This window comes from Megascapheus bottae, chromosome 31 (genome assembly GCF_031878675.1).
Source record: "Megascapheus bottae isolate mThoBot1 chromosome 31, mThoBot2.hap1, whole genome shotgun sequence".
Lineage (NCBI taxonomy): Eukaryota > Metazoa > Chordata > Mammalia > Rodentia > Geomyidae > Megascapheus > Megascapheus bottae.
In genome coordinates, this window is record NC_143539.1 from 1,865,459 (window position 1) to 1,878,857 (window position 13,399).

Below are 13,399 nucleotides of genomic sequence, written 5' to 3' on the forward strand. Positions count from 1 at the left end.
CCTGCCGCTTACTTAGGAGACAGAAATTGGGAGTATCACATCTCTGGGCAGAAAATGTATGACAGACATGATGCCCAGGGGGAGAGGGGGCTGAGCACCTCCCACCCCCAAGCTACAGGTGACACCACCAAGGACATGCAGTCATGCGGGGAGAACTCGTGGGGTGAGAACCAGGCTTAGCCCAGGAATCCGGGAACTCCCTGGTTTTACAGACGATGCAGAAGGAACAAAACCCTATTGTAAAAGAGCTAGGGAGGAGAGGCAGAAGAAGAGGAAGGAAGCTGGTAGACAGGCTCTTCTTGGGAAGGAAGGAGGGAAGGGAGGGAGGCAGGCAGGAAGGGAGGATCCAGACATTAAAAGGTGAAGACGAGGACAGAGGTTTGACCAGCATAGAAACACAAAAATCTCCAAACACTCAAAAAAAAAGACCTGTCGAGTTTTATGAGGAACCCCCATACTGACTTTCACACATTCCTACCAACGGTATATGAATTCCTTAAACTCATAAATAAAATGATGATGATGATGATGATAAGGAGAAGGGGGAGATATGATCATAAAAGGAAGACTTTGAGAGGAGCTAACGGGCTGGGGAGGAGGGCTATGCGGTTGTGCATTTTATATGTGTAAAAATAACAATGAAGCTGGGCGCTGGTGGCTCACACCTGTCACCTAGCTACTCAGGGGGCTGAGATCTGAGGATTGCTGTTCCATGCTGGCCCTGGGCAGGAAGGTCTGTGAGACTCTGATCTCCAGTGAACCACCTGAACACCAGACGTGGTGCTGTGGCTCAAAAGGGCAGAGCACTAGCCTTGAATGAAAAAGCTCAGGGAAAGTGCCCAGGCTCTGCGTTCAAGCCCTCCAACCAACGAAGCAAGCAATGAAACCCACTAGCAGGGGGAGGCAGAAAGATTAGGAGAGAGTGACAGAAAGGGTGAATTTGATCCACATACATTATATACATATGTGGAAATGTCACCATGACACTCTTTTGTACAACTAATTACACTAATTTAAAAAAGAAATTGGCTGGGAGGAAAACAAAGATGCAAAGCCTATGTGCATCTGATCATAAAAAAGTAGTATTTATCAGAATGAACTCCAGGAAATGGAAAGGAGAGAGTTTTTTTTACCTTTGTTGCTGTTTTTGTTTTTATTTGGGTCTTGTCATTTACCTATCTTTGGGAGGGGTGCAAGAAGGGGCACAGAAATGGAGGGTGGTACTCACTACTATATGGAAAATGAACTTCACTATTTGTGGATGGGGATGGGAGGAAAAAAGTGGATATAGCGAGGGAAGAAGTATACTTAAAAAAATTTTTTTTTGCCAGTCCTGGGGCTTGAACTCAGGGCCTGGGGCTTTCTCAAGGCTAGAGCTCTAACACTTGAGCTACAGCACAAGAAGTGTGCTCTTTACCTGAATTATGTAACTGTATCCCCTCTGTACATCACATTTATTTACTTATTTACTTATTTAATTTTTGCCTGTCCTAGGGCTTGAACTCTGGGTCTGAGCACTGTCCTTGGACTTTCTCAAGGCTAGAGCTCTACTACTGCGGCGCCCGGCACCCCTGACCAGCAGGGAAGAACGGACACCACACGAGGATCCTTCTCGATCACGCTTTATTAATGAAGAGCAACTCGTTTGAAGGGAAGGCTTGAAGCAGAGGGGCGCGGGGCAGGGAAGTGCAGCTGCTTATATACAATCAAGGAGCGCGGGACTTTTTCCATTGGCTGCTGTGCTGCTAAGGTCTTTTTAAAACTCGGGATTGGTCAGGCCTCTGACGTCATACGCGCAGACGCAGCGGAGCGAGCAAAGGCTCTGCACTCACACACCCACTAAGGGGAACTAAGAAATTTGTATACAATGAGCGAGGCAGGGGACAGGCGCCGTCTTGGCTGCTCCGGCTCCCCACATACTACTTCAGCCACAACACCACTTCTGGCTTTTTCTATGTATGTGGTAACCGAGGAATCGAACCCGGGTCTTCATGCATGCTAGGCAAGCACTCTACCACTAGGTCAAACTCGTGGCCACAATTTTTATATAGTAACAATTTAAAAAACTTAAATTAAAAAAAAAACTGCACCAGATAGCTAGGAGGAGAATGAGAAGGAGAGGGATGGACGGGGAAAAATGGATGTGGGGGAGGAAGAGATTATGGATGTCAGAGATAGATGGAGAGAGAGAGTTTCTCAGGAAGTGCATGGATTTTGTGTTCCCTAGTGTTCTAGCATGAGGGAATGCCCCACTGTACATCTAAACTTCCGCCTCCTCATGAAAACCAGAGATTTCTAAGGCTGGGCCAATATTCTATCCAGCTCCCGCCCTAAGTGGAAAGATGATTTTTATTGGATATAAATTACACCTCAATAAACTTCATTCCTCCAAAATCCACAAGAAGGGAGAGGTTACATTTGGTGGCTTCAGACAGTAAATCCAAAGCTGAAGTTTCATTGTTGTGAAAACAGACAGAAGCAGAGAGCTGAGCTGGGAAGAGGGAAGGACAGATGACATCAGAGAGGGAGGCTTGCCAGTTCCGAACTTCCAGTCTCTCTTTCCCTCTTCCTGCTCATCTCTGGCGCCTTCCTTGCTTTGTCCCCGATTTTTCTTTAAACACCCTATGGCTTCATGTCTTCTTCCCTTCCTTTGCTTTCTACCTCTCTCTTCCATGAGAAAAACCAGCACAGACCTCTCTAGACTTCTCTGTCTGTCTGTCTATCTCTTTCCCCCCTCCTCTTTCTTTCTTTTTCTGTGGATTTCATTTAGGCAACAAGCATTAGATAATCCATTTCATCATCTCTCTCTCTCTCTCTCTCTCTCTCTCTCTCTCTCTCTCTCTCTCCCTCCCTCCCTCCCTCCCTCCCTCCCTCCCTCCCTCCCTCCCTCCCTCCCTCCCTCCCTCCCTCTCTCTCTCTCTCTCTCTCTCTCTCTCTCTCTCTCTCTCTCTCTCTCTCTCTCTCTCTCTCTCTCTCTCTCTCTCCCTGACTCCAGACACTGAATTCACTGTGCCTTTAGGAACTTTAACTACTATCTGACTTCTGGAGACCCCAGTTTAGGAAACCTTTGTCCTCTTCAGGCCCATCTACTTTGCCTCCTCCCCACCCCCTCATCCCCTCCTCTGTCTCAGCTTGGTGAGCTTGCTGCGGGCCCCTTTCTCTGGTGACTCCTCCCAGACCCCCCCAACATCTGAGTGGGGATTAGAACCCAGCTCCACAGTCACCCTGAGTCATGGGGCCCAGGCTGGTCTGAGACAAGGGACGGGGTGCGGCTGGCTCTTCCCACCCTGGTTTCCTTCCTCCTTCGGCCCTGCATTTAACTGTGAAGCGGTTAAGTGTCATTAGCTGAGGCGAACTCGGCTGGATGAAAGCATTCTCCATGGGGGAATGGCCTGGGTGAGGACAGCCCAGGCAGCCACACGGGAGGGGACAGGTGGGGTGGCCATCCCAGGTGGATGGTAGCAGATGAGACAACAGGCAGAAAGGTGGGCAGCAAGAGAGCAGAGACAGACAGACCCAACCAGTGTCAAACACATAGAGGATCCGGCAAAGACACAGGTGAGAAAGGGGCGGACCACAGACGGTCACCAGAGACAAGGAAGGGATGAGATGCAGGGGTCAGGGAGGGACGCGAGGCCAGGAGGCCAGGACCCAGAAGGGCCATCTTCAAGATTCCCCATCCTTTCCTGCAGGCCCGCCATGAGGCCCAGAGCCTTTGTGTTCCTGATTGTGCTTGGTGAGTTATCTGGTTAGAGGAAGTGTGGGCCCCATAAGGAGGGCAAAGGGGCTTACTCCATGCCCCATGGACCCCCACATCTCAGGCCCTGCCTCCCTGCCTCCCTGTACCCTCCCTGTACTGCCCCAACCTCCTCTCTCTTGAGTTTGTCCTATCCCTGTGTCCCTCTCTTTTAAGACCTTCCTTCCTTCCTTCCTTCCCTCCCCTCCCTCCTTCCTTCCTTCTCTCTTTCTTCTTTTTTTTTTTTTGCCAGTCCTGGCTTGAGCTCAGGGCCTGAGCACTGTCCTTGGCTTTCCTCAAGGCTAGCACTCTGCCACTTGAGCCTCAGCACCACTTCTGGCTTTTTCTGTGTATATGGTACGAGGAATTGAACCTGGGTCTTCGTGTGTGCTAGGCAAGCACTCCACCACTAGGCCAGATTCCTGGCCCCCTCCTTCCTTCTTGTCTTTCTTCTTTCTTTTATTTTTATTTCCTTCTCTTCCCACCCCTCCTTCCCCCCTCACTCTCTGGCTCTCTCTATTTTATGCACCTCTGTCCTTGTGCCCCCTTCTTTCTCCACCCACAATCCTCTGTGCCTGCCTTCCCCCTCACTCCCTGCCCCCTCTAATCTCTACAGTTTCCATTGCTGGGCCAGGTGCCAGTCAAGCCGACCTGGAGAAGATTTTTGACGGGGTGGAATGTGTCCGGAATTCACAGCCTTGGCAGGTGGCGCTGTTTGAGGGAACCAACCTGCGCTGTGGGGGTGTCCTCATTGACCCCGACTGGGTTCTCACAGCGGCCCATTGCAGGGGCAGGTGAGCTGGTGTGCCCAGTCTGGGATGGGCAAAGGTGGGGGGTGGGGCCTCCCAGCTGGTGTCTCTCCCCCCAGTAGGCCAAAGAGTGGGAAGCGGAGCCTGCAACAACAGCCAGGAGTTGGCAGGGGCGGAGGAGGACTCCATAGGAGTGGGCCTGAGGTGGAGGGGGGTGGGAGTCCTAGATCTTATCCCCATCCCCTTCCCTCTGTGCAACCTGCCTTCCCCACCCAACTCTCCTGTCACCACCCTGGGGCTCGGTGGCCCCTTGTTGGTCCCCTTTTGGGGACAGACACTCCAGGGAGTCTTGTGAAAGGGGACACCAGACACAAAGGGACCGAGGGGACAGGCAGAGCCAGGGACATGGAGGGAGGCCCTCCACAGCCCTGCTGTGGGGGGCTGGCGTCACCAGTCTCCGGCCTCCTCCAGCAGGTACTGGGTACGTCTCGGGGAGCACAGCCTGAGCCGGCTGGACTGGACCGAGCAGATCCGCCTCAGCACCTTCTCCATCACCCACCCCAGCTACCAGGGAGCCCTGCGGAGCCACGAGCATGACCTGCGGCTCTTGCGCCTGGGCAGAAGCGTCCGCCTGACGCGCAGCGTCCAGCCCCTGCCCCTGCCCACCTCTTGTGCCCCTGCTGGGACCAAATGTCACATCTCGGGCTGGGGGACCACCAACCAGCCATGGAGTAAGGGAGCACCAGGGACCGGGGTCAGGGGCCAGGCTGGGGCAAAGTCCCGGATGGTCTAGGAGAGGTGCAGAGTGTGGTGGTGCATGCCTGTTCTCCCAGCTACTCAGGAGGTGCGGGGGGGGGGGGGTGCAAAAATACAAACCGAAGGGCTGCGGTGTGGCTCAGGGGGGTGTGGTCTCCATGGACGGGAGAGGGTGGGGAGGGTACTGAATGAGGACAAAAGGGGCCGGGGCATGGGGTCATACATGAGAATCATGGTTTGGGTTCAGAGGTCATGGCTGAGCAGAGTCACAGGAGTGTGGAGGGTGAGGGAACTGGGAATGCAGTGAGGAGCCAGGCAATCTACCTTCACGTGGGTGCGGGGGGCCTCTCTGGAAAGCGGAGGTCTGAGATCCAGACGTGCGTGCAATTGGATCAGAATTTGCAGACAACAGGATTTTTTTTTTTCTGGTGTTCGAGGGGGCTGTAGTTCGGGTTCAGGGAATCTCCAAATCAAATGAAGTAGGGTTGAGAGACATTTTGGAATTGGGATGAAGAAAATGAAGGCTTTCCAGGGCCAGGTGTGGTGGCTGCTACCTGCAAGCCAAACTACACGGAAGGCCAAAACAGAGAGCATTGTGGTCCAAGGTCAACCTGTGGGGAAAAAAAAAAGAAAATGTGAGATTGTATCTCAATAAACAAGCTGAGTCTGGTTTGCACACCTGAGTTCTCACTCGGAGAGAGGATCTCTGTGGGGGGTGGCCCTAAGCAAGATCTTGAAAAGTAAATAAGGCAAAAAAAGGTGTGACTCCAGTGGTAAAGCTTCCTCTCTACTAAGCTTAAGACCCTGAGCACAAACCACGGTACTACAGAGAGGAAAGGAAAAGTGGAAGGGTGGAAAGCAGAGGGAGGGAGGGAGGGAGGGAAAGAGGGAGGTTTTGAAGCTGCAGAGCCTGAGCCAACAAGAATGTGAAGTAAGGAGATAGGAGACATAAGGGAAAGTTGTAATCATAAGAAAATGAAGTCGCTGGTCCATAATCAGAGGGACCGGCCAGGGATCTCGGGGCGGGGGGGTTACAAAGACATGGACTCATCAACCTGAAACTCAAGGGGTTACAACATTGTAGTGGAGGCTAGGGGTGGGGCTTCACTGGGGAGCTTAGGACTCCCCAAAACCCATCTTCCATCTCCAGACCCCTACCCAGACCGACTCCAGTGCCTCAACCTCTCCATCGTCTCCAGTGACACCTGCCAAGCTGTGTTTCCTGGGAGAGTTACAGACAACATGGTGTGTGCAGGCGGCCTTCCAGGGAAGGATGCGTGCCAGGTGAGCGAAGCAAGGCTGTGCCTGCCACCCGGGGCCAGGACTGAGGAGGAAGGAGGAGGCTGAGAGCATGTCAGACAAGTCAGGAAATGGGGTCAGGGGAGAGAGGTGGGTTGAGAAAGGCGGGGAGTCACAAAAGGGAGAAGAAGAGACAGAGAATTCACCCCTGCTAAAGCCTGAAGAGTGGAGGAGCCAGAGAGGACGAAGGAGAGAGGAGACAGAAAAGGACAAGGGATGGAAGTGGGCAGAGAATCCTCCAGGATCTGAGACACAAGAGGTGGGCTGCAATCTTCACAGTCTTAAGTTTCCCCCGTATCCTCCTCCTCCAGAGGATTCTATTCCAGACTAAAAGAACGAGACTCGGGTCCAGTGGACTGTTTCAGGAGGCTGAGCCGTCTTTCCCACTAGCCAGGGAGCCAGCCACTGCCACATTGCCCTCTGTCCCTAAGGCGCCCAGTCCTCCTCTGGGATTGGTCACTGGTGATTGTGTTCTCTCTCCTGATTGGCCAGAGCCCCAGCCATTGTCCTCAAGAGAACTCTGTATGCTTAGACAAGTCTGCCCTCCTTCCCTCTGATTGGTCATTGAAGACAGTATTCTCTTCACTCATTAGACAGAACGTCAGTCACTGTCCTGAATTAACCCTCTACCCTTTCCTCTCAGAGTCCCTTCCATGGGATGGGCCTCTAAGGGCAGCGTCTCCTCTTCTATTAGTTGGTGGTTGTCATTGTCTTCAGGTGTGCTCTGTTCATGGGACCAGACTTGAAGCCGCTGTCCTCAGTGAGGGCCTGGGCGTGGGAAAAGGGGATCAGGATCTGTCCCTCAATCCCAAGGCGTTCCTCTTTCTGTCTTCCAGGGGGACTCTGGGGGCCCTCTGGTGTGTGGAGGTGTCCTTCAGGGTTTGGTGTCCTGGGGCTCCGTGGGGCCTTGTGGGCAAAAAGGCATCCCAGGAGTCTACACGAGGGTGTGCAAGTACGTGGACTGGATCCTAATGGTGATGAGAATCAACTAGCCTGCCTCCCACGCCTCCAGGACTTGGGGGCCCAACACCCTCTCCTCCAACCCGATCAGTCCCCACTCTTGTGGCCCTGGGGGAACTCTGTGGATCTGAGTCCAGGCATCTGCCTCCCTCCTGAGACTTGGAAGCTGGAGAGCTGGGCAGGGTCTGAAATAAATGTCGTATCAATGAAGTACGGGCTACATCTGTCTTGTTTGTTCCAATCTGAGCTGAGATTGGAAGGAAGCCTCACAAGGCAACAGAGAACTGGGGCCAGGGGTCAAGCACTCGCTTTGAATTCATCTCCAGTGCCATACACACATACACACACACACACACACACACACACACACACACACACACACACACACACGAGTTCAGAAGACATCAGAAAAGATACAAGTTTCTCAGGGAAACTGAGTAGAAAAAATTACTTCCCAACTATAAAAGGAAGGGCTATTTTCCTCCAGCAAGGGTGACAGACACAGTACCCAAAGTATATAACCTGAGTTCAAGTCCCATTATCAACACAAAAGGAAGAAAGAAGGAAGGAAGGAAGGAAGGAAGGAAGGAAGGAAGGAAGGAAGGAAGGAAATTTGTATTTAACAAACTATAAAACAACACTTTTCCCTACTAAACCGATGGCAGCTCAGTGCTCTGCGCCAAGCAGCATCATATTGAGGAGGTCTTCATAGCCATTGACTTACACACTGAAATAGTCCAGGTTGGAGAGCGCAAGGATACAACCTAGGCCCTGCCTGCTTGTTCTGCCCCTCACTTCTCTTCAAAAGAGGAGAATCCCTTCCTCAAGGGATTCTGGGGTCACATAGCAGGGAGACTGGGGGCGAGAGGGAGGCAGAGCCTCGCTGGGCCGAACCTCGCTGGTCTGAGCCTCTCTGGGCTGGCTTTTCCAGCCCTTTCCTGCAATCTTCATCCCACTCCCACCTCCCCCCTGAGGCAGGGCCGGCAGCCCCATCTTGCAGATGAAGAAACTGAGCCTCACGGGGGTGGAGTCCCTGCCCCACGTCAGTCACCAAGGTAGGCAGAGGCAGAGCCGGAGTTTGAGGTCAGAGCCCAGGCCTACCCCGCCTTGTTCTGCATCTGGTGACGGTGACAGGCGAGGAAGCTCCAGGAACAGATCTGGCCGAAAACAAACAAGCCGAGAGAAGTGGGGATCCGCACTCAGATTTCCCAGATGAGGAAACTGAGGTGTCTGAAGGATTGGCAGGCATCAAGCCGGGGTCACCCAGCATCGAGTAAGTGCACAGCTGCCCCAGGTGTCTGGGGTTGGAGGCCTGGGGGGAGGGGGCAGGGAGGCAGCCATAGAGAAATGAGGTCCTAGAGGAAAAGGGGGGTCAGAGGCCTCTGCGGGAGGGTTCATCTCCCTTCCCTGGGCCTTGGCTCTTACAGGCCTCGACCTGTCTCCCCCTCCCTCCCGTCCTGCCCCTTTGCCTGGCAGCAGCCCCACCTCTGTAACGCCCCAGTCCCCCCTCATTCACCTTGGAAAGCAGAAGAAGGATCAGCTAGGTCTGGGCTCTGATCAGGGAAGGGCTGGGAAGAAGGAGACATACTGGGGCCTAGGTAGAAAAGATTAGATACAGTCCAAAGAGCCCCAGAGAGATGGAGAGATACAAACAGACAGAGCCTGACAGACAGAGAGACACAAAAACAGAGAAGCAGAGAGAGAAAGAGGAGGCACGAAGAAGACCTCTGAAACAGACACCTAAAGACAGACAGAAAGAAAAAATCACACAGAGAGGATTACAGTATGGCAATGAGAAAGAGGCAGAGCTGGGAGAGGCAGCTGAGAAAGAGAAGGCTACCTACCCACCAACAGGCAGACTCAGAGTAGAGGGGCTTGGAGAGGTGACAGAGGCAAGACAGCTTGTTTCAGGGCCCCTGGCCTGGGGAGGGCGCCCCAACACCCCGCCCCAGGGTGATAAGGTAGGGCTTGGAGGCCAGTCATCCTGGGCCCGCCCGGGGCCACCCCCTTCCCCCCCCTGCCCGCCTGCCAGCCGGCCCTCCTAGTGCCTGGTGCTCCGACCCAGCCTGCCAGCAGCTGCCACCGCCGGGCCCCTAGAGCTCCAGCCCCAGAGCCTGTGAGTCGGGAGGGAAGGGAAGCCCTCTCTCCAGGAGCCTGCCATCCTGGCTCTTCCTGCCCATTCCCAACTCCCCTCCCCCACCCCACCCCCGCTTCTTAGTTGGGGGAGGGCCGGGGGAGGGGGCTTTCTGCCTCTCTGTGTGCCTATCACTTCTGACTAGCTGCCCCTAAACCTCATGCCCTCTGACCTCAGTCCCAGTGACTAAGTCCAGCCCTTTACCCCACCCCCGCTGGCCAGGGCAGCTGAGGGCACTGGCCCTCCCTCCCCTGGCTAACCCCACCCAGTTCTGTCCATCTGTCCTTTAGAGGGCCAGGGGTTCAGCAAGACGGAAGGAAGGGAGGAGAAGGGGTTGAGGACGTAGCCCCACATTGAGCCCTCTCCTTCACTGGGTACAAGACTCACAGGCTCATAGAGTGGGGGGATTACTGAGCCGACTCCTGCCCTCCCCTTGTTGCCCCCCCAAGCCTGTGAGTAGGCCAGGTCTTAGAAGCAAGAAAGAAGACACCCCTCAAGATGGGCCCAGCAGGCCCCTCAGCTGACTGAAACAAGGCCAGCCTAAGACTTGCCCAACCAAGCCCTTCCCAGCTGCTTTTTGACACCCTCCTTGGCATTCCGGAAGCTTCTAGCTTGGATCCTGCCCCCTTTCCAAGGCCACTCTGAAAGTTTAAGATCTGTGTCAAGAGTTTAGAGATTGTCTAAAGGGGCCACTTGCCCCGATCTCGCGTCTCCCTGGGGAAGCTGGCAGGGAGACACAAAGGCCTTTGGTGATGAGAGCTCTCTCTTCCTCCTTGTTCCCAGAGGCACCCGGGGCCTGCCCCGCCCCCCTCCAGGCCACAATGATCCTGCCAATCCTCACCCTTGCTCTGGTGACAGGTACGGGGGAGCAGGGGATGGGTGGGCAGGGTCCTCTCCTCTTTCTGTCCCCCGCACTGGCACAGCTGAGGCTCACAACACAGAACAGCCCTCGTGAGATTTGCCTGTGGACCCGATACCCTGAGCTACACCAGACAGGGTCCCTTTACAATCAGAGGAAGTCAAGGGGAAGAGGGCGGCGGGCCATGGTTCACTGGCCCACCAAGATGGAAACACACCTGTTCTTTCATGCCTGGCCTTCTGGCAGCTCACCATGTGGAGACTCACCCACCTCCTCTTGTCGCTGCCCACCCTCCACTCTGGGAGTCCTGGAGCCTTTCTCTTGTCCCGCCTGAGCCCCCTCTTTGGTCCTCACCCCTGCAGGGCACGTAGGGGGAGAGACCAGGATCATCAAAGGGTACGAGTGCAAGCCTCACTCCCAGCCCTGGCAGGTGGCCCTGTTCCAGAAGACCAGGCTGCTCTGCGGGGCCACCCTCATCGCCCCCAGATGGCTCCTGACTGCAGCTCACTGCCGCAAGCCGTGGGTGCGGGGGCTGGGGCGGGGCTGGGAGGAAGCAGGAGATGGGGGGGCGGAGGGGGACTCTACCCAGGTGGGGCAGTGGGGTGGCAAAAGAAGTTGGAGCTGGAGCCAGGGTGCAATCAACAGCATATTGAAGGTGGGGGGCTGGAGGCGGGGCACATCCCAGTGGGCGTGGGGCTGGGAAGAACCCTGGGCTCCTGAAGGTGTTACCCCTTGTTGTCCCCCCACCTGTCCGTCTCTGACCACCTCTCTCCCACCTCAGCCGTTACCTGGTCCTCTTGGGGGAGCACAACCTACAGCGGCAGGACGGCTGCGAGCAGAGGCGGACAGCCACCCAGTCCTTCCCCCACCCCGGCTTCAACAACAGCCTTCCCAACAAGGACCACCGCGATGACATCATGCTGGTGAAAATGGCTTCCCCAGCCCTCATCACCCATGCGGTGCGGCCCCTCACACTGTCTCGGCACTGCGTCACCGCCGGCACCGACTGTCTCATCTCCGGATGGGGCACCACATCCAGCCCCCAGTGTAGGGAAACGTGCGGGGGGGGGGGGGGCGGGGAGGAGGGAAGGGATGGATGTGAATGTGCAATGACACGGGGGACCAGATGGGATGTAGAGGGACACAGGCCAGGCCAGGGCACTGGGAGGAGATCAGATGAGTGACAGATCCTAAAGTCACAGCTGAAGAGGGCAAAGGCAGAGAGGGAGGGGCATGGTGGCCACACCAGGAATCCCAGATTCTCAGGAAACAAGACAGGGAGAATTTCTGTTCCAAATCAGGGGGGGTGGGGAATGAAAATGAATGAAGCACCATCTCAACAAAAGAAATCAGGTGTGTTGGTGCTTGTCTGTCATCCCAGCTAAGTAGGAGGCCATAGGTAGAAAGTTAGGAGTCTGAAGCCAGCCCTAGGCAAAAACACAAAAGCTTATCTGAAAAAAAAATTACTAAAGCAATAAAGGGCTGAGGGCATGGCTCGAGAGGTCCAGCATCTATGTAACGAGCAGGAGCTGTGTGTGTGTGTGTGTGTGTGTGTGAGAGAGAGAGAGAGAGAGAGAGAGAGAGAGAGAGAGAGAGAGAGAGTTGCCATGTGTGGTCCCAGCTCTGTAACTCCCTAGTGTAGGTCCTCGGGAAAGGGCCTGGCCTCTCCAGTTTGCTTTTCTTCCCTGTTAAATGAGAACCAACCGAGCCACCAGCAGAATTAGGGTAGAGACAGCCACGGAAGGAATGTACTCAATCTATTCCCGTTGCCATTGTTACAAGCAGAGAGATGGAGCGGCTGTAGGGGGAAAGGCCCTTGGAGGAGAGGTGGGCTCCCTCCCCGACCCCTTCCCTGTCCGTGGTGTCTCCACAGTGCGCCTGCCCCATTCCCTGCGATGTGCCAACATCTCCATCATTGAACACTCAGAGTGTGAGAGCGCCTACCCTGGCAACATCACGGACACCATGCTGTGTGCCAGCGTTCGGAAGGGGGGCAAGGATTCCTGCCAGGTGAGCAGGCTGGGCTGGGCCTTGCCCTTCTCCAGCCCCAGCCCCAGCCTGCCCATTGCTTCTGGATCCCACCTCCACCACCTTCTGCACCCCTCCTTCATCCTGACTGGGTCTCTCTCTCTCTCCTCCCTCTGCCCAGGGTGACTCTGGAGGCCCCCTAGTGTGTGACGGGTCGCTCCAAGGCATTATCTCCTGGGGCCAGGATCCCTGTGCTGTCACCAGAAAGCCCGGGGTCTACACAAAAGTCTGCAAATACGTGGACTGGATCCATGAGACAATGAACAGCAACTAAACAATTAGGCGATGGAATGATAGTTGCCACGGGCAGGCTCCTTCAGTGTCTTCCTTGTTCGTGATCTAATTTCCGTTCTTTCTGCTCATCAGAAACCCTAAGCCAGAGCCACATCCTGGCTCTGTGGGCCGCAGCACAGACTTGGGGCTTTAGAGTAAGCTGTGATTCTGGAAATAACAGCTGTTGTTTTGTTCCATTTTTTTTTTCTCTTTAGCTCCAAGGATAGTTCCTGGAATTAACCAAAGTTTCAATAAAATGTCAGATGAATGAATGAATTTACTGAGTGGTTATTATGGGCAGGATCTGGGCACCCATGGCTCCCGATTGTCATTCTAGCTACTCAGAGATCTGAAGATCAAGCCAGTCCAGGCAGGAAAGTCTGTGAAATTCTTATTTTCAAAGAACCACCAAAAGGCCAGAAGTGGAGTTTTGGCTTAAGGAGTAGAATGCCAGTCTTGAGGGAAAAAGCTAAGGGACAACACCCAGGCTATGAGTTCAAGCCCCAGCGCACGTGTGGATGCACACACACACACACACAGCATCTTAAGTTTTTGTCCAGGTTGGCCTGGCCTCGGTATTCTGGTTTATGCTTCCCACAGAGCTG

General features: G+C 54.5%; 2 protein-coding genes across 2 annotated transcripts; both read left to right on the forward strand.

The window, feature by feature from the left end:
• Positions 1-3,699: 3,699 nt before the first annotated feature.
• Klk12 (kallikrein related peptidase 12) lies at positions 3,700-7,680 on the forward strand. Its single transcript, XM_090323048.1, has 5 exons — positions 3,700-3,736; positions 4,353-4,530; positions 4,957-5,216; positions 6,392-6,525; positions 7,377-7,680. The coding sequence occupies exons 1-5, from the start codon at positions 3,700-3,702 to the stop codon at positions 7,530-7,532; spliced, it is 765 nt and encodes a 254-aa protein (XP_090179174.1). The 3' UTR covers positions 7,533-7,680.
• A 1,875-nt stretch (positions 7,681-9,555) lies between these two features.
• Klk11 (kallikrein related peptidase 11) lies at positions 9,556-13,070 on the forward strand. Its single transcript, XM_090322994.1, has 6 exons — positions 9,556-9,616; positions 10,418-10,492; positions 10,856-11,012; positions 11,275-11,540; positions 12,367-12,503; positions 12,643-13,070. Exons 2-6 carry the CDS (start codon positions 10,456-10,458, stop codon positions 12,793-12,795), a joined length of 750 nt encoding a protein of 249 aa, XP_090179120.1. The 5' UTR covers positions 9,556-9,616; positions 10,418-10,455; the 3' UTR covers positions 12,796-13,070.
• Positions 13,071-13,399: the final 329 nt, after the last annotated feature.

What these genes read in the sequence shown, in the direction of transcription:
- Klk12 (XM_090323048.1), top strand. Translation starts at nt 3,700, where the DNA reads ATGAGGCCCAGAGCCTTTGTGTTCCTGATTGTGCTTG. An exon ending in GCGGCCCATTGCAGGGGCAG is followed by an intron (nt 4,531 to 4,956) that starts GTGAGCTGGTGT and finishes GGCCTCCTCCAG; the next exon opens with CAGGTACTGGGTACGTCTCG. An exon ending in GACCACCAACCAGCCATGGA is followed by an intron (nt 5,217 to 6,391) that starts GTAAGGGAGCAC and finishes TTCCATCTCCAG; the next exon opens with ACCCCTACCCAGACCGACTC.
- Klk11 (XM_090322994.1), top strand. Translation starts at nt 10,456, where the DNA reads ATGATCCTGCCAATCCTCACCCTTGCTCTGGTGACAG. An exon ending in CACCCTTGCTCTGGTGACAG is followed by an intron (nt 10,493 to 10,855) that starts GTACGGGGGAGC and finishes TCACCCCTGCAG; the next exon opens with GGCACGTAGGGGGAGAGACC. An exon ending in CACCACATCCAGCCCCCAGT is followed by an intron (nt 11,541 to 12,366) that starts GTAGGGAAACGT and finishes GTGTCTCCACAG; the next exon opens with TGCGCCTGCCCCATTCCCTG.